Source organism: Erythrolamprus reginae, chromosome 4 (genome assembly GCF_031021105.1).
Source record: "Erythrolamprus reginae isolate rEryReg1 chromosome 4, rEryReg1.hap1, whole genome shotgun sequence".
In the NCBI taxonomy this organism is placed as follows: domain Eukaryota; kingdom Metazoa; phylum Chordata; class Lepidosauria; order Squamata; family Dipsadidae; genus Erythrolamprus; species Erythrolamprus reginae.
The window spans coordinates 34,423,419-34,443,494 of NC_091953.1; the positions used below are offsets into that span (position 1 = coordinate 34,423,419).

The 20,076-nt window shown below is 39.9% G+C and overlaps 2 protein-coding genes across 2 annotated transcripts; one reads left to right on the forward strand and one right to left on the reverse strand.

The window, feature by feature from the left end:
* Positions 1-607: 607 nt before the first annotated feature.
* LOC139167263 (olfactory receptor 52P1-like) lies at positions 608-4,790 on the reverse strand. Its single transcript, XM_070751711.1, has 2 exons — positions 3,874-4,790; positions 608-623 (listed from the first exon to the last, which is right to left on the reverse strand). The coding sequence occupies exons 1-2, from the start codon at positions 4,788-4,790 to the stop codon at positions 608-610; spliced, it is 933 nt and encodes a 310-aa protein (XP_070607812.1).
* Positions 4,791-18,822: 14,032 nt separating this feature from the next.
* On the forward strand, positions 18,823-19,755 carry LOC139167120 (olfactory receptor 52N4-like). Its single transcript, XM_070751540.1, has one exon. It carries the CDS (start codon positions 18,823-18,825, stop codon positions 19,753-19,755), a length of 933 nt encoding a protein of 310 aa, XP_070607641.1.
* The last annotated feature ends 321 nt before the right edge of the window (positions 19,756-20,076 follow it).

A 20,076-nucleotide genomic window follows, 5' to 3' on the forward strand; every position in this document is an offset into this window, starting at 1 on the left:
CAAAGTCATCTGGTCAGTTTTCATGCCAAGGCTGGACTAGACTTCACCATGTCCTGATTTCTAAGCAGCACCTTCACCACTACACCAAACTGTGTTAAATTAATTTTGCATAACCATTCAGGGAAAGAATAGTAACAATGCAATTTTAGAGCTCAGCCCAATTCTATACTGTTATATCATCAACATTTGTCCTTTTTTTTGTAATAAACTTTATTAATTTTTGATAAAAAGGACAAAACTGACAAACATACATTTAACATAAAATTGGGGTTGCAATTTCCCCACTTATTCTAGAAGTCAAGTTTCCATACAGAAAAAAGAATACCTTATTACTACTTTAAATCAACTTATTGCTGTTCTGTTCGGGTCTGTGAGACCCGAAATCAAGGTTTGAGACCCTGTAAAAAAATTTCCCTGCATATCTGAAACTTGAAATTTCATGACTTTTCATCATTTCAGGGGTTCTCTCTATGAGAATTTTTTTTGGGGGGTGGGAGGTTTCTTTCTTGCTGAAAAAAAAAAACTCCCTAATGTTATGTTCCCGGGTCACCCTGACCGAAAACTCTTCATTTGCAGTGCTTATGTTTGGTCTTTTTGAAAGCTTTTTTCACTTGGAAAGTAGTCTGAACATTTCTTCACACAATGGAATGAAAATTGAACTGAAAAAATTAATCCTTATTGGTTTATTTTGCCCATAAATGTGCCTCCCCCCCCGTTTTTGTGAAAGTTTTTTCAATTTATGGATAGTTTTGCTTGCAAAATGCAGTCTATTTTACTGGAGTTGGTGTGGGAATGGTACCTTGAACATTTCTGAATATAAGAAAAATATAAAGGAACTGAAAAAAATGATTCTTACTGTTTTTTTAACATCAGAAATAAGGCCTCCCCCCCCCCCTGGCTGCTTGCAACAATTTTCACTTTTTATTTTTTTATGCTCCAAATCCGAAATATTCTTTAAAATCTTACGCATTCATTTACTCAATTTAACAATGCTGATCATCAAAAAAATATTTGTGGGGGTGGGGGAAAAAAATTTTTCTTGGCAAAAAAAAAGTCACATTTACTCTGTTCGGGTCATATAGACCCGGATCAAAATGATTTTTTTTAGGTACTTGAATTTGGTCTTTTTGAAAACTTTTTCCACTGGAAAACTAGTTTGAACATTTATGAACATAATGATATGAAAATTGAACTGGAAAAATTGAGACTTATATTTTTATTTTGATCAAAAAGCCCCTCCCCCCATCCTTTTTGAATTTCGTGTCAATTTATATTTTTTAAGGCTACAAATCCCTAAGGAATTTTCCCCCAAAAGGTTTGATATACTAAATTGAACAATCCTGAACATAAGAAAAATATAAATGAACTGAAAAAAATGACTCTTATTGGTTTATTGTTTTATACTCGAGTATAAGCCTACTCGAGTATAAGCCTATTTGAGTATAAGCATGGGGGCCCATTTATGAGCAAAATAAACCAATAAGGATCATTTTTTCAGTTTAATTTTCATATCATTATGTTCAGAAAGGTTCAAGCTACCAATCCCACACCAAAATAGAATAGTAAAATAGAATGCATTTTGCAGGCAAAATTATCAATAAACTCAAAAGTTTTGATATACTAAATTGAACAATCCTAAACATAAGAAAAATAGAAATGAACTGGAAAAAAATGATTCTTATTGGTTTATTTTTGAATATAAGACCATATCATTTTATACTCGAGTATAAGCCTACTCGAGTATAAGCCTATTTGAGTATAAGCATGGGGGCCCATTTATGAGCAAAATAAACCAATAAGGATTAATTTTCTCAGTTCAATTTTCATATCATTGTGTGCAGAAATGTTCAAGCTACCAATCCCACACCAACTTTAGTAAAATAGAATGGATTTTGCAAGCAAAACTATCCATAAATTGAAAAAACTTTCACAAAAACGGGGGGGGGTAGGCACATTTATGTGCAAAATAAACCAATAAGGATTAATTTTTTCAGTTCAATTTTCATTCCATTGTGTGCAGAAATGTTCAAACATGTTTCCAGGTGAAAAAAGCTTTCAAAAAGACCAAACATAAGCACTGCAAATGAAGAGTTTTCGGTCCGGGTCAGGGTGACCCGGGAACATAACATTAGGAACTTTTTTCGAACAGAACAGCAGGGTTAAATGAAAAGAATTCTTTTTGTTTAACCTTGTGTAAAAAAACCCTTCATATATAAACTAAGTAAAACACAAAATGTAAGTCATAACCATACTTCTACGTTTCTCACATAAGTTTTATTTTTACTTCTTCTTATCTATCCATTTATACACATCATTCCAAATCACATAAAATTCTGATTCCTCTTGGTCTTTTAACATCTGCAAATCCTTGATAGATCTTTTGAGTCCAGCTGCATTGTTACATTCTCCAGGTTATTTATCTTATTTGTTTGCTTTGTCAAGTACGTATTGGTGGTATACAAAGATATAATAATATCTATATACATGATGCTAATAAAAGAGAAACATTAGAACAGGGGATGGAAGGCACTCTGGTGCACTTATGCACACCTTTTAGGTTGTTGGAAGATTTAGTAGCAGAGTGTTAAAGCTTGTAGATCTGAAGTTTCAAAGTATTCTGAGAAGAAAGTTCTGAGAAGTAGGCGATGGAAGGGAAAGATCAGCAATTTATCCAAGGTACCCTTTAACAAATGACCTGAATATCAACATTTAAACACGAACATTTAATTCAATTCAATTCAATTTATTAGATTTGTATGCCGCCCCTCTCCGAAGACTCGGGGCGGCTCACAACAACAATAAAAACAGTATAACAATGGAACAAATCTAATAATAAAATTACATTAAAAACCCCCAACAATTTAAAAACCATACAACACATACATACTGTTCTGTCTGGGTGCCCCCAGACTTCAGCACCAACTGGAAAAAACATCCAGACACGCTGGTAGAAACAAAAGCACTTTATAATTTGAAAATAAACACAGAGGAAAACCTGTTCTTCCCCACAGGCAGGCTATGAGCCTTCACAGCAGACCTCTTGCTGGCACACCCACCTTTTCCCCTCAAGGTTTCAGTATTCAAAGTCACAAGCCAGAATTCCAAGACGCCAAAGATCACAGCCAGGTCTCACGACTCCCAAAGATAATTCTCCACAAACCAGGAAGGGTGGGTCTGCCTTTTTAGCCTTTCCGGAGAGCACCACACCCAAACCCAGCTGTTGCCCATTCAGTGCTTGAAGTACCTGGCTAATTGTCCCCTTCGTTGGGTTGCCCTTCTCTGCCGGAAATCTATTATTCCTTGTGCCTGGTCATCTAAAGAATTCAGGCTGCTTGCTGGGGAGAGCTCCCCCTCGGGCTGAGATTCCTCCTCCTCGTCTCCCTCCTGTTCCTCATCCTCCCCCCCTGAGCAGAGAGCCGGCAGAGGGTCAGCCATTCCCTGTTCCTCATCCTCCCCCTCTGAGCAGAGAGCCGGCAGAGGGTCAGCCGTTCCCTGAGGGGCCTCAGACGGAATCACAACACATACCAAACATAAAATATAAGAAAGCCTGGGGGAGATGTCTTAGTTCTCCCATGCCTGGTGATATAGGTGGGTCTTGAGTAACTTGCGAAAGACAAGGAGGGTGGGGGCCGTTCTAATCTCCGGGGGGAGTTGATTCCAGAGAGCCGGTGCCGCCACAGAGAAGGCTCTTCCCCTGGGGCCTGCCAAACAACATTGTTTGGTTGACGGGACCCGGAGAAGGCCAACTCTGTGGGACCTTATCGGCCACTGGGATTCGTGCAATAGAAGGCGGTTCCGGTTAATACCTGCAAGGTCTCCTTTTCACCATCTAATAATTGGAATCAAGACTCAAACTGGGTTGCAAAGAATGGCTTCAGCATTTGCTGGCGGAGTTGCTTGGTTTTCATGCCATAGATAATGGGGTTCAGCATGGGGGGCACCAGAAGATATAGATCCGCCAACAAGATGTGGATATGTGCAGGAATCTTGTGTCCCCAACGCTGAGTGTAAAAGGAGAAAAGGGCAGGTGTGTAGAAGATCAGGATGACACAGATATGTGAGCCACAAGTGCTAAAGGATTTCTGCCGGGCTTCTTTGGAAGATAGTCCCTGGACTGTTCTGAGAATAAGGACATAGGAGACCGCAATGAAGATCGAATCTGAGCCCACCACAAAGGTGGCTGCTGTGATCCCATAGATGTTGTTGGGTGTTGTATTCCCACTGGCCAGCTTTACCACAGCCATATGCTCACAGTAGGAATGGGCAATGACATTAGGCCCACAATATGGGAGATAGTTAACCATGCAAGTTAAGGGCGTCATGAATCCAATGCCCCTCATGAAGGCTGCACATCCAATCTTGGCAATGACAGAACTGGTGAGGATGGTGGTGTAATGTAAAGGGGCACAGATTGCCACATAGCGATCAAACGCCATGGCAAGCAGCACACCTGACTCCACAGCTGAGAAACCATGAATGAAGAACATCTGGATCACACAAGCTTTGAAGCCAATTGTATGGGAGTTGAACCAGAATATGCCCAGGACCTTGGGCACAGTGGAGGTGGTCAGTACCAAGTCAAGGATGGCTAACATACAAAGGAAATAATACATGGGCAAATGAAGGCTTGGTTCCCTTCTGACCACAAAGAGAATGGTGATGTTCCCCACCAAAGAGACCAGGTACATGGAGCAGAAGGGGAAGGCAATCCAGAAGTGAGCACTTTCTAGGCCTGGAATCCCCATTAAGACAAAAAACGAAATGCCTCTCGATTGATTGTAACAGGCCATGGCATCTAGCTGGCCTCAACAACCATTTCATTACCTGCAACAGAGACAAGAAGATGGTCAGAGAAAGGGACACACATTGCAGAAACTTTACAGTTGGAGAAATCCATTCCATGGAATGCCATCAACCCTTTTCTTTCCCATCCTTCACAGTCCTTGAAAATTTTATTTTAAAATTCTTCCTGACTTATTATCATTGGGATTGGGTTCTACATTATACATTTGTTCTGGTGGTTTGTTCTGGTGGTTGAATCTTGTCACATGCTGTAGATTATTAAAACATACAAGATTAAGATAGAATTCTTTATTGGCCAAGTGTGATTGGACACACAAGGAATTTGTCTTTGATGTATATGTTCTCAGTGTACATAAAAGAAAATATACATTTGTCAATAACACAAAGGATAGAAAATGATTGTCATAGGAGTCAAATAGGCAATCAAGAAACAATCCATATTAATAAAAAGCTTAAGGATACAAGCAACAAGTTACAGTCATACAGTCATAAATGGGAAAAGATGGGTGATAGGAATAATGAGAAAAAATAGTAGTAATAGTAGTGCAGACTTAGTAAATAGTTTGACAGTGTTGAGGGAATTATTTGTTTAGCAAAATGTTGGCGTTTGGGAAATAACTGTTCTTGTGTCTAGTTGTCTTGGTGTGCAGTGCTCTATAGTGACATTTTGATGGTAGGAGTTGAAACAGTTTATGTCCAGGATGCGAGAGGTCAGTAAATATTTTCACATCCCTCTTTTTGACTCGTGCAGTATACAGGTCCTCAATGGAAAGCAGGTTGGTAGCAATAGCTTTTTCCGCAGTTAATAAGAAAATGAGGACCAAGTTGCCTGTCCTCAAATATGTACATTAGGCGTTGCTGTTGACTTCTTAGGGGAAGATTTTTTTTTTACCTTTGTCTCATGAAATTACAAATTGCCAAAGCACATACTTTTGCTGGGAGCATCCAGCTCAGAAAGGGAAGGGTGCTGTGTTCCTGAAGGATCTGACTATGATGGGACCACTAGGCTGATTCCGATAGTTATCTGAGATTATTTCACCACATCCTTAAGGAGTTGATGAAAAAGGTCTGTCCATCTTAGAAAGTCCATCTTAGAAAGTCTTTGTTACCAATCAAATATATTTATTTATTTTATTTTATTTATTATTTGGATTTGTATGCCGCCCCTCTCCGAAAACTCGGGGCAGCTTTGATTGGTAACAAAGAACCTGGTTACAGCCTTCTCTCAAGATAGTGATGCCTTCTAGAAACATAGAGGGAGCATATGCAAACAATCAGAAATTAGTGTGTGTGTGTTTGTGTGCATTGATGTTGTATGGCATAGAAAGACAAGAAAAGTAATGGTCTCTCAGTGGAAACTAAGCTTGGCAGAACTTCTCTTTAGCAAAGAGATTTGCACACTGGAGAGGAAGTCCGGGAAGCCCACAGTCCAATGGGTTTGGAGGGACATCAAACTATTCCAGTTACTGCCTATAAAAACTGTGTACTGCCTCATCTCTGATGACCAAGTAAAGCTCACATCTCTTTTAACTCTTGTCCCATTTATGAATATCTCATGTGCTACCACAACCCAGAAGAACGTGGGCACTGTCCAATCATGACAAAGGATGGAAATCTTCAAAATGGATTTTTAAAAAATCAATGAACTTTTTCTTGCTTTCTTCCTCCAATCCTAAAGTGGGATTGCCTTGCTAGATCCACCCCATCTTTCCTGAATGAAAAGATCATTATGTTTTGTGCTCTGGATGATTTCCTTCCTTCCTTCCTTCCTTCCTTCCTTCCTTCCTTCCTTCCTTCCTCCCTCCCTCCCTCCCTCCCTCCCTTCCTCCCTTCCTCCCTTCCTCCCTTCCTTACATAGAAACATAGAAGTCTGACGGCAGAAAAAGACCTCCTGGTCCATCTAGTCTGCCCTTATACTATTTTCTGTATTTTATCTTAGGATGGATATATGTTTATCCCAGGCATGTTTAAATTCAGTTACTGTGGATTTATCTACCACGTCTGCTGGAAGTTTCTTCCAAGGATCTACTACTCATTTAGTAAAATAATATTTTCTCATGTTACTTTTGATCTTTCCCCCAACTAACTTCAGATTGTGTCCCCTTGTTCTTGTGTTCACTTTCCTATTAAAAACACTTCCCTCCTGGACCTTATTTAACCCTTTAATATATTTAAATGTTTCGATCATGTCCCCCCTTTTCCTTCAGTCCTCCAGACTATACAGATTGAGTTCATTAAGTCTTTCCTGATACGTTTTATGCTTAAGACCTTCCACCAATCTTGTAGCCCGTCTTTGGACCCGTTCAATTTTGTCAATATCTTTTTGTAGGTGAGGTCTCCAGAACTGAACACAGTATTCCAAATGTGGTCTCACCAGCACTCTATATAGCGGGATCATAATCTCCCTCTTCCTGCTTGTTATACCTCTAGCTATGCAGCCAAGCATCCTACTTGATTTCCCTACCGCCTGACTGCACTGTTCACCCATTCCTTCCTTTTTTAATTTCAGGATGATCAGCACTGTACTGGGAGCCTTTTTTCATTTCTTTTTTTCTTTTTAAATATAATTTATTGATTTATTGAAAGGGGAACGGGGAGCAGGGAGTACAAAAAATAAGAAGGGTAAGAAAAAGAAAAATACACATATCCAATTAGCATCTGTAGTATATATAACTTAATGTATATCAGTTCATAATATTAGGCTAAGCATAGTCCTATTACATTCAAGGTTTACAGTTGAAATGAGAAAAGACATATGTCCAAATAAAATCCATAGCTTATATTACTTAATGTTTGTCAATTCAAAGCAATGGACTATAAATAGCCGTATTACATTCAAAGTTTAAACTGTATAATTTTTTATCTAATACATATAATGATTTAAAGGTGAGATTAGTAAAGTATTATAGTTATTAGTAGATATGTGAGAAGATGAGATTTGGGTGGGGGAAGGGAAGGGTAATAGTACCTGCAGATTAGCAGGCGTTGGTGTTTTGACGACTAGTTGTTTGTGGCATGTGTCGAATGTAAGAGATAAAGATAAGTCAGAATTAAGTTGTTAGTATTTATGCATGAGTATCAGTAGGATTAAGCCCAGACAGTATATGGAAATCAATATTTTCAATTGTATGTTAGTGTTATTGGTTTTCTTTTTTGATGTTTAGTTTTGGATTTTGTTGTCAAGTATTGAATGAAAAGTGAGTAGTTTGGTCGTTATTTTTTGTTTTGTTGTTGTTGATTTTGGATAGCCATCAAAACCACTTCTCCCAGGCCTTATAAAACTCTGAATCGTTTTTGTTTTGTAGTTCCATCGTCATTTTAGACAACTCTGCGCATTCCATATTTTGGGTGATGATGGTTAGGGTCGTCGGGATAGCATCCTGTTTCCAGTGTTGGGCATATGTTATTGTACTGGGAGCCCTCTTTTCAACTAAGTCATTTTATTAAAAGGCAGAAACTTTCACAAACTGTATCTCACGTCATCCGATAAGTGGAGGGGCTGAACTGATGTAGAGTTTAAATTAGGATATGTAAGGAAAGAAGAGGAAGAGAAGTAGGTATGCAGATTTAGATTCCACAGGTGAGAGTTTTAATTGTATTAATTGTAAAGACTGCAGGTGTACTACATTAGGAACTTATTATGATCGATAGTAACTCTTTCGGAATCTCCAGATACATTTAAGCAGTGTTTCTCAACACTGGCCACATTTAGATGTGGGAATTTCAGTTCTCAAAATTTCCCAGCAATTTAAACCTTAAAATCTAGGCAGCCTCCAAGTGAATCTCCCACGTACCAGGATGTCACAACATCAGCAAAAGCTGCTGTTTGGTCAGAACCTAACAAATTCTACTTTAAAACCTAGCTTCAATTAAATTTAACTAAATTGGGTATGACTAGAGCTACCATCACCCATAAGCCCTGGACAAATACTAGTCCAGCAAGGGGGCTAGGAGGAATGGGGCCCCTTGGGTTGAGCACATGTAGCATGGCGTTTGACCATACACCTGGTGTGACTGAAGCCACCCAGGCTGATCTCCTCCATCCCTCAACAATTATTCATCCTCACCTTTCTGGGCCTTAGTTTCTGCACCCCTAAAGTGTCAGATCCAACTACCACAATTCATTTCTTGCACAACAGAGCCACTATTAGCCAGTGTTCCCTGTAATTTTTGGGTGTGTGTGTGTGTGGAAAAGTATAGTGTCTGAGCGGCAGTCCCTTTGGGACTGGGCGGCACACAAATAATAAACAAACAAACAAACAAACAAACAACCCTGTTTTGCCTCAGAGAATTTCAAAATAAAATACTGTACTGTGTGTCTATAACAGTGAGCTCATAATAGGGCATCTCTATCAATATCAAAATGCCACTTAAATAGTTGAGCTAGTTTCAAACTAGATTTTGATTTTCTTTCTCTCTTCCTTACTCCCATTCTTTTTCTTTCTCTTTTCCTTCCTCTCTTTTTTCTATCTGTTTCTCTCTCTTCCTCTCTTCCTCTCTCTCTCCTTCCCTCTCACTCTTTCCCTCTCGGCTTCTGGGCAGGTTTGAAAAACTCTGAGTTGATGATGATTTTTAAGTGAGCCATTGCTCACTGCTCAGCTTAGAGGGAACTGTGCTATTAGCATATTATCAGACCCAGAGTTGCAGTAAATCATAATTACCTGGAGCTTGTTCCTGGGTCACAGTCAGGGGTCTACAGATGTACACATCAAACTGGCCACAATAAAACTGGGAGGAAAAGGGTGCCTTAATAACGTAGCTCCAACACCTGTGGGATCAATAGTCCCCGCACATTGCAAGAGGGAATACCATGACTGAAATCAAGATGTCTGGTAACTAACGCAGGAGGGAATACAGAAGGCAATACAAATCCATGTGGGTTTGGTAGAAAACAAACTTTGGGAAAGCCCACAGGATGCAATGGATTTGTTGGGGACCTCATTGAGAAATTCAAATATGGATTCCTTCAGGCTATTTGCTTCAGACTAAACCGTATGTCCCAAAGGTGATTTTTCAGGAGGTGGTTGGATTTTGTTTTTTTCTTTGAAGACGTTTCGCTTCTCATCCAAGAAGCTTCTTCAGCAATGACAGGATTTATAATCCTTGCCAACATCTGGGCGTTTGAATCCTTTTTTAGAGCAAGGATGTCAAACTTGTATTGTCACAGCATCATCATGTGACATATTGTGGCTCCCCCCACCCACCCAGTGAAGAACTGTAAAAATATTTACTACTACACTGTGGATGTGGCTTATTTTGTGGGTGTGGCTTGCCAGCCATGTGAGCAGATGAGAATGGCTTGATGATCATGTGATCGGGGGGGAGGCTTAAAGGTCATGTGACTGGCTTAGAGGTGGCCAACGTGATGTCACCCACATCAAGGGTTTGGGTTAGGATTAGGGTGCCTGGCCTCTCCTCGCCTCAAAGAGATACAATTTCCCTATATATTTACTATTACTGAACATCCAAAATATACTATTTAATTCTATGTATATATGCCATATGTGTACATACATATTACATGCAGGCACACAAAAATATACATTATCTACTGTATAAACTGTACACACACACAGGCACAGCTCTTCTAAAATTATATACATTCAACCTCGTTTACTGCAATAGGAAAAACATACCCAGAGCCCAGAAGGGGAAAAAAAGGGAAAAAATTCAAAACTTTTCTACCAATTCTGCGTACTTTACTCTACTGTAGGAGCCCATCACTGCCCCCACCCTTCTCTAAACCAGGCATGGGTGTGGCCAGCGCATGATACATCCGGCCTGTAGGCCACAAGTTTGATAGGCCTGTTTTAGAGGGTCGTTAAAGCATTTGGAGGTTATCTATGTCCTCAGGGTCACTTGAGTAGTGCTTCCGGTTCCTGTAGTCTTCAATTTTCCCCCCTCTGGAAATCCACTCCTAGTCCCACACCATTCAAAGGGCATTCATCCCAAATTGTATAGCTAAAAATCTGTAGATATTCTCAGACATCCAGGTCATGGTTGTCCCAAAGGTTCTTTTTCAGGAGGTGTTCTGTCGGGCTCTCTGGTAGACGCCTCCCAAAAATTAACAAGTACAAAATTCAGACACACAAACGTTTGAAAATTCAAAACAATGTTCTTTATAATGAAAATTCACTTAAACCAAGCCCTCTTTTGATATAGCAACGAGCACTCATCTCCAAACAAACTGGCAATTTGTACAAGTCCCTTATCAGTTCTGTGATACTTAGCTTGCAGCTGTGAGGCAATTCACAGTCCTTCTTTCACAAAGTGAAACACACTTTGCTCTGGTTTAGTTTCAAAGCGGGGAAATATCAGCACGCAAAAGGTCAAAGTCAGTAAAGCAGTCACGAAACACAACAATCAGATAATCCTCCACAATGGCCAAACCCACAGGCTGCTATTTATAGCAGCCTCACTAATTACCACAGCCCCACCCAACCACAGGTGGTCTCATTTTCTTTGATAATAATCTCTCAGTTGTTGTTGCCTATGCATCACTCTCCGCATGCGTGGCTGTATCGTTAACTCTTGTTCTGAATCCAAGGAGGAGCTAGATAATTGATCTCCTTCTGAGCTGTCTGCCACACTCTCCTCCTCCCTGTCACTCATGTCTTCTTGGTCAGAGGAGCCTTCATCAGCAGATTCCACTGGGGGCAAAACAGGCCTGCAGCATGTGGATGTCTCCCCCACATCCACAGTCCTTGGGGCAGGAGCTGGGCCAGAGCTAACCACAACAGGAGGCAACTGGACTTCCTTGTTTTTTTTTTCTTTGAAGACGTTTTGCTTCTCATCCAAGAAGTTTCTTCAGCTGAGAAGCAAAACATCTTTAAAGGAAAAACAAGAAATCCAGTTAGCTCCTGAAAAAGCAGCTTTGAGACAACCATGTCCTGTATGACTGAGAATATCTACAGACTAAACGGCGTGCTTTATTGTGTTTATTATAACAATGTTATTTGTTTGCATACCTCTTGCCTCCCTTCCTCATCTGTCTATCAAGTTGCTTATTGCTGACAACAACTTGACGGCACATAATACTTCAATCAATTTGACACATGCTCTGAAAAGCAAAGAGTCATCCAAATCACTCCCAAACAGAAGGAAGCTTTTCTTTCAAGATGTAATCATAGAACTAACAATATTCTTTGGGTTTTTTTCCACTTTTACTGTCAACATCTCTGCATTTATTTTAAATAGCTTCCACCCAGGTAAACCCACACATTCTCAGCCAGAATAATAATAACAATAAATTTATTGTCATTGTCAAAACAACGAATCGTCATTGGCAACGAAAGTCGTGTGACACCCAGAGACCAGTCCCACCATACATAAAATTAGAATAGGTAAATTTAAAAATAGAATTAAAAATAGAATAAAAAAATAGAATAAAATGCCCCACCCACTACAAATTCCCCACCCTAAAGCACTCAACCAATGGGTTATCAACATCGAATGAACCAAATCAGCCCAATTTGCAGAAAACAATCAGATTTCCAAGGTTAACACCTGTCAAACTAAGAAGTGATGTGTCTGTGGCCACTGGGCCTTTAACTGGCCTAGTTAAAGTAGTTGTATGAACTCAGCCATGAAGTCTTGAGTCCAAGATTTCTGGAAGGTAAACCATCAATTCTAGAATCCAGCAGAAATGTCTTTTCCAAAATGGGGCAGGTCATAGCGCTGAAAGTGTTTTATTTATTTATTGGATTTGTATGCTGCCCCTCTCCGTAGACTCGGTTTTCATTAGATTAGATTAGATTAAATGGTTGTCCAATTTATTGGAAAGTTAGAAAGCAGAACTTTATCTCTTGTTCTTCTACTGAGTCAGAATATGCCTGTGTTTCTGACTGTTGCAATGCTTTAACCTGTGTTTCTGCTCTTGTTGACAGTATTTGGAGTGATCCTATGAAACAAATTGTTATAATGGAGGACAATCTCTACGTTACCTTCATATCTGAAACTGAATATGTTGGAGCGCGTTCACGGCACATCGACATAAGATATAAGAATGCCAGAGAATATGTGAAACAAGGATTGGTGAAACTACATTATCTGCCTACAACTGAACAAATTGCTGACGTGCTGAACAAACCACTGCCAGCTGACCAACACGAATACTTCTGCAAAAGAATGTGCCTTATGTGAACAATGTCACTGATGACTGCCAAAGAAGGGGTGTCACGCTGCATATTGACAGCCCCTCAGAGACATTTAGTAATGAAAGAGTTAACTATGTGTGCCTTATTGGGTCCTCCTCTTATGATGTAATATCCTGCCAATCTCACTTCACTTCCTCCTTCTTCTTCTTTCTTCTTCTCTTCCTAACCTCCATGATGTAAGACGTATATGTTATGCTGTCCCTCGAGACAATATTTTATTTGTTTATTTCTGTTTTTAAAATAAATATATCTTGTTTAAAAGGATTGATGCTTCTATCCATCGACCTCCACGGGGTTACGGTCAAGGTCCTAACAGATCATTAATTTCCCTTCTCCCCACGACATAGATGACACAAGGTGGTTATTGATGGGCAAAGATCATTTATTGGATGGATTTGCAGAACATACATAATTTATTCATATCAGTTAGAGGAAAAAGGCAGGGGCTGACATTGCTTCATTGCAGTCCTTGAGTGGGCAGAAAAGTAAAATCCAATGTCACAAGCAAATAAGATGTAAAAGTTAAGAACAAGAATTATTATCTTGAGACTCTAAGAAAATTATAATAGGGATTATGCACTGGACATTTGGAATTGATTATAATGAGAGGGGGAGATAAAGATAAGTAAAGATACTAGGAAGAAAGGAAGCAATAATGCAGAAAATTAAGAGGCACAAGAGATTATAATTAGTGACTAAAATTAAGGAATTAAGAATAAAAAATGAATTAATTGGTGGTTATGTGTATGGCTGCCTGATGAGAGCAAATAAACTCAAAATAGATCTACAGTAGTCTCCCTTCCTTTTCATTATCAGCTTGTGTGTGTGTTTGTGTGTGTATGATATTTTAAGGCATACAGTGTTCTGTCGAGCTTTCTGGTAGAATCCTCCCAAAAATGCACAGATACAATTTCAGACACACACACGTTTGAAAATTCAAAACAATGTTCTTTATACCGAAAATGCAAATAAACAGAGCACTCTTTTTGTATAACAAAGAGCACTTGTCTCCAAACAAATTGGTAATTTGTACAAGTCCCTTATCAGTTCTGTGATACTTAGCTTGCAGCTGTGAGGCAATTCACAGTCCTTCTTCTTTCACAAAGTGAAACACACTTTGCTCTGGTTTAGTTTCAAAGCGGGGAAAAATCAGCACACAAAGATCAAAGTCAGCAAAGCAGTCATGAAGCACAACGATCAGATAATCCTCCACAATGGCCAAACCCACAGGCTGCTATTTATAGCAGCCTCACTAATTACCACAGCCCCACCCAACCACAGGTGGCCTCATTTTCTTTGATAATAATCTCTCAGTTGTTGTTGCCTATGCATCGCTCTCCGCATGCATGGCTGTATCATTAACTCTTGTTCTGAATCCAAGGAGGAGCTAGATAATTGATCTCCTTCTGAGCTGTCTGCCACACTCTCCTTCTCCCTGTCACTCATGTCTTCTTGGTCAGAGGAGCCTTCATCAGCAGATTCCACCGGGGGCAAAACAGGCCTGCAGCATGTGGATGTCTCGCCCACATCCACAGTCCTTGGGGCAGGAGCTGGGCCAGAGCTAACCACAACATACAGTATGTGTTTTGTTATAAAAATATAAAAAGGAATTTGTAGAAAGGAATACAAATTAAAAAAACTTAAAGCTCCTGTTACAACTTTATTCCACAGGTCCCTCTGGTTCTCTGTAGGCTTCTGGGTGCAATTTAAGTGCTTTTATTTACCTACAAAGGCCAACATGGCTTAATGTGTTCAGAAACTAATCCCATGTGAGGGAGTGCAACTGCAGGGGGGTATCATCTCCTCCTTGACCCACCCTCCTTTCAGCTGAGGAAACTCCCATGAGAAACTTCCTGATGTCCAGCTTCATCCTCTGAATGATCTCTACAGACTCCTATGCAGCTGATTCCAGGTGATTCTCAAGGGACATTGTATCTTGAAGGTCTATAAACCTTCTATTCTTCAGATAAGGGCAGAGAGATTGTTTGGCAGGGATTTAGCAGGTGTTTTCTGAGCTTCTACAAAATGGGTCTGGATACATGAAGGAGCTGCAGCTGAGAATTCAAAGGTAAATATGTAAGAATGTTTTTCAGGGATGTAGCATTCTGTTTTGATCCTTCAGCTTGTCTGTTGCATAAATTGAGCATTCCAGGCAATTATAGGGAAGCCTGGAGTCTGGACTTTCCTCAGACAATTTCTCCCCTAACATTCGGGCCTGTTGAGTCATATTTGGAGTGCTTCTGGGAATACACAAAAATTCATCATTTTAATCATTACTTCAGTTGTTATGCTCTATTTTTTTTTAGAGAGAGAGATCACTTTGGTGGCCTTTGTCATAATTTGGCTAATTTGTATTTGTGAATGCATGTACCCGGGAAGACGTAGTAAAAGTACACACAGAGCTATTGTCTACTGCAGAAAAAACAATTGCTGCCAACCTGCCTTCCATTGAGGACCTGTATACTGCACGAGTCAAAAAGAGGGCGGGGAAAATATTTTCTGACCCCTCACATCCTGGACACAAATTGTTTCAACTCCTACCCTTAAAACGTCGCTACAGAGCACTGCACACCAAGACAACTAGACACAAGAACAGTTTTTTCCCGAACGCCATCACTCTACTAAACAAATAATTCCCTCAACACTGTCAGACTTTCTCCTAAATCTGCACTTCTATTCTACTAGTTTTTCTCCTCATTCCTTTCACCCATTTCCACCCATGTTGACTATATGACTGAAACTTGTTGCTTATATCCTAAGATTTTTATTAGTATTGCTTCTTCATTGCTTATTTGACCCCTATGACAATCATTAAGTGTTGTACCACATGATTCTTGACAAATGTATATTTTATTTTATGTACGCTGAGAGCATATGCACCAAGACAAATTCCTTGTGTGTCCAATCACACTTGGCCAATAAAAATTCTATTCTATAAAAAAATTCTATTCTACTAGGTTTGCTTTCACTATGCATCCTTCTTTTCTCTATCACACAATACTAGAATGAGGGGACACTCCCTAAAGCTCATAAGTAAGATAGCGAGGACAAATAAAGGGAAATATTTCTTCACCCAGAAAGTCGTCGGTTTATGGAATTCACTTCCAGAAGAGGTCGTGACAGCTGTCAGCCTTGATAGCTTCAAGGCAGGATTAGACAGATTCATGGATGCCAAGTGTATCGGTGGTTATTGAAATGGATGTCCATGTGCTGCCTCCATGTTGGTTGATTCCCTTGAGTACCATTTGTTGGAAGCCAAGGGAAAGGGAGGGTTTTGCCTTCTCTTTCTGCTCAAGAGCCCCATGTACAATTGGTGGGCCACTGTGTGACACAGAATGCTGGACTCGATGGGCTTTGGCCTGATTCAGCATGGCTCTTCTTATGTTCTTATCCTAAAGCAGGATGTGCAAATGGGACAGAAGTTCAAGACCTCATCAGACAAGCAAATGAATAAACAGAGGTATGCTGCAATTTATGAAGGTTATTAGAGTAGTCCATATAGTCCACTTCCCCTGAAGCTTTCAGAGCACAGATTTTAGATTATGTCATGCCTGCGCATACAGGACTTTATTTGTTTGTTTGTTTGATTGTTTAATGTCTAGGCTGCCCTTCTTGCAAGACTCAGGGCGGCATAGAACATATTAATATATAACAATGGAAGAAATTGAAATTAAATAAAACACTATAAAGCATCACTATAAAAAATTCTTAACTTAAAACATCTTACAGACAGCCCACCTCATACAACTCTGTCGTATCTCCAACAGTCATGCAAAGCAATTAAGTGCAACAGCCCCAAACAGTAAGACTTTACATGACTTTCATCAATCTTCTTGGAGAAGAGGGTTAAAACCTTTATTTTTGCTCAATGCATATCCTGTCTGATATTTTCAGTTACATGAATACCACGGTTACCAGTTTAAAGTTATTGAAAATAATCAGACTTGATCATCTTTCTTTATCTCTGTACTACAAAAGCTTTGGAAAGTGGACTGAATAAACCAAGGGGTCTCCAAAATTGGCAACTTTAAGACTTTTGGACTTCAACAGTTGAAGTCCACAAGTCTTAAAGTTGCCAAGTTTGAAGATGTCTGGAATAGACCTTTCTGAGAGCTTCTAAATGTCCTTTTCTGCAAGCTACTGAGTGAAGAATCTGGACAGCTCCCATAGCTAACCCTCTGTTTATAGTTACTCAGGTGCAAAGGTCTGCAACTTTAATTCTTAGAAGAAGGTTTGAAACTCATAGAATAGTTCGAGCCTACCCACACCTGGTGGTTTCCAAGAAAGATGAGACTGGTAACATGGGGCATCATGGTAGATAGTAGAAGTACACATCTTGCAGGAATTAATATGGAAACTGCAGTTTAATGTTTCCAAATGTAAAATACTGTAATGCACTTGGGGAAAAGGAATCCTCAATCTGAGTATTGCATTGGCAGTTCTGTGTTAGCAAAAACTTCAGAAGAGAAGGATTTAGGGGTAGTGATTTCTGACAGTCTCAAAATGGTTGAGCAGTGTGGTCGGACGGTAGGAAAAGCAAGTAGGATGCTTGGCTGCATAGCTAGAGGTATAACAAGCAGGAAGAGGGAGATTGTGATCCCCTTATATAGAGCGCTGGTGAGACCACATTTGGAATACTGTGTTCAGTTCTGGAGACCTCACCTATAAAAAGATATTGACAAAATTGAACGTGTCCAAAGATGGGCTACAAGAATGGTGGAAGGTCTTAAGCATAAAACGTATCAGGAAAGACTTAATGAACTCAATTTGTATAATCTGGAGGACAGAAGGAAAAGGGGGGACATGATCGAAACATTTAAATATGTTAAACGGTTAAATAAGGTTCAGGAGGGAAGTGTTTTTAATAGGAAAGTGAACACAAGAACAAGGGGACTGAAAGAGGATATCAATAGAATGTTAAATATACAATGGACAATCACTAAGGAAATGGCAGTACTAGTAAAAAGTAATGCGATGGGAGAATGTAGAGAAATAAAAAAAGCAGCAATAGAAAGCGCGCAGGCAGTAATAGTTCTGGGTTGGAAGGATGCTACAAAATGGACAATGCAAAATTGGTATAGGTACATGGTGGACCATATTCAATTTGAAATTATGGAAAAAAGGATAAATTTGGATAATGAAACTGAGTTGGGACAGCTGATGGGACGGTGGGACAAGGTAAGACGATATATGACGAGCAGAATCCGAGACCAAGCTACAAGAAATAAATTGGAATCACTCTATAATATGTAAACAGATATATTGCTCTTGGGTTAAGTGGATTGTACAAGAAATACCCCCAATTTGGTGGTGGGGAATGTGTGTATGTCGGGGTGGTGGGCACAATTCACTACGCACTGTTTTATGTTGTGTGATGTTAAATTGTTAAAAATCAATTAAAAATATTTTTTTTAAAAAACAAGAACAAGGGGACACAATCTGAAGTTAGTTGGGGGAAAGATCAAAAGCAACATGAGAAAATATTATTTTACTGAAAGAGTAGTAGATCCTTGGAACAAACTTCCAGCAGACGTGGTTGGTAAATCCACAGTAACTGAATTTAAACATGCCTGGGATAAACATATTGTATATCCATTGTAAGATAAAATAGAGGAAATAGTATAAGGGCAGACTAGATAGACCATGAGGTCTTTTTCTGCCGTCAGACTTCTATGTTTCTATGTTTGTGAAAATGAGAAAAAATGTTTAGAAAAGATATTCTATTAAAGTACTTGGAATGAAGCCTAACATTAGTTTGATGTATTCCTTCTGTTTCTCTTCTCAAATATTTTAACTCCAGGGTGTCTCATGTGCCCTTTCTCTTCCCACGATGGCCCTAGTGAATGAAACTGACTACGGTGTCATGTACTTTTTCTTGAAAGGGGTCCCAGGTCTGGAACACGCTCATCTCTGGATCTCCTTCCCATTTTTCTCTATGTATCTCATCGGCATGTTGGGGAACTGTGGACTTCTCTACATCATCTGGACTGAGGAGGCCCTTCACAGGCCCATGTACTTCTTCCTCTGCATGTTGTCTGTCACGGACATAGTCATGGGAACCTCTACGATGCCAAAAGCCTTCTGCATTTTTTGGCTAAACCTGGAGGAGATCAGCTTCGGGGCCTGCCTGGTGCAAATGTACATTGTTCACACCTTCACAGGGATGGAATCTGGAGTCCTCATGCTCATGGCTTTGGACCGCTTTGTAGCTATCTGTTATCCATTGAGGTATGCTACTATCTTGACCCACCCAGTCATTCTTAGGGTGGGGGTCCTCACCTTCCTCAGAGGAGCAGTTCTCATCCTCCCCTTTCCTTTCCTAGTCAGAAAAATGATATATTGCAACAGCAGAGTTATTGCTCACACCTATTGTGACCACATGGCAGTGGTAAAGCTGGCTTGCAGCAATATCCGAGTTGATGCTATCTATGGCCTAACAGTTGCCATGTTGATTGGGGGCTTTGATATCTCCTGCATTGCAATGTCTTACTTCATGATACTGAAGGCAGTTGTGGGCCTTTCCTCCCCAGAACAAAGGAGCAAGGCCTTTGGCACCTGCACGGCTCACCTCTGTGCCATTGCTATCTCCTACACACCTGCCTTCTTCACCTTCTTTGCACACCGTTTTGGTGACCACCACATCACTCCTCATGTCCACATCATTATGGCCAATCTTTACCTTCTTCTGCCTCCCATGATGAACCCCATTGTTTATGGAGTAAAGACAAAAGAGATCCGTGAAAGTGTCCTGAGGTTGTTCCATAAGGAAAAAAACATGGCAGCCCCTAACCATTGATGGAGAGAAAAAAAAATTATCCATAAGTATGCCATCAGCAGAATAGATAACTATCAATCCTAGGTCTAGAAAGCTTAGAACTACGATGCCTAAAACACGATCTAAGTATTGCCCACAAAATCATATGCTGCAATGTCCTGCCTGTCAATGACTACTTCAGCTTCAACCGCAACAACACAAGAGCACGCAACAAATTCAAACTTAATATTAATCGCTCCAAGCTTGACTGTAAAAAATATGACTTTAGCAATCGAGTTGTGGAAGCGTGGAACTCATTACCGGACTCAGTAGTGTCAACCCCTAACCCCCAACATTTCTCCT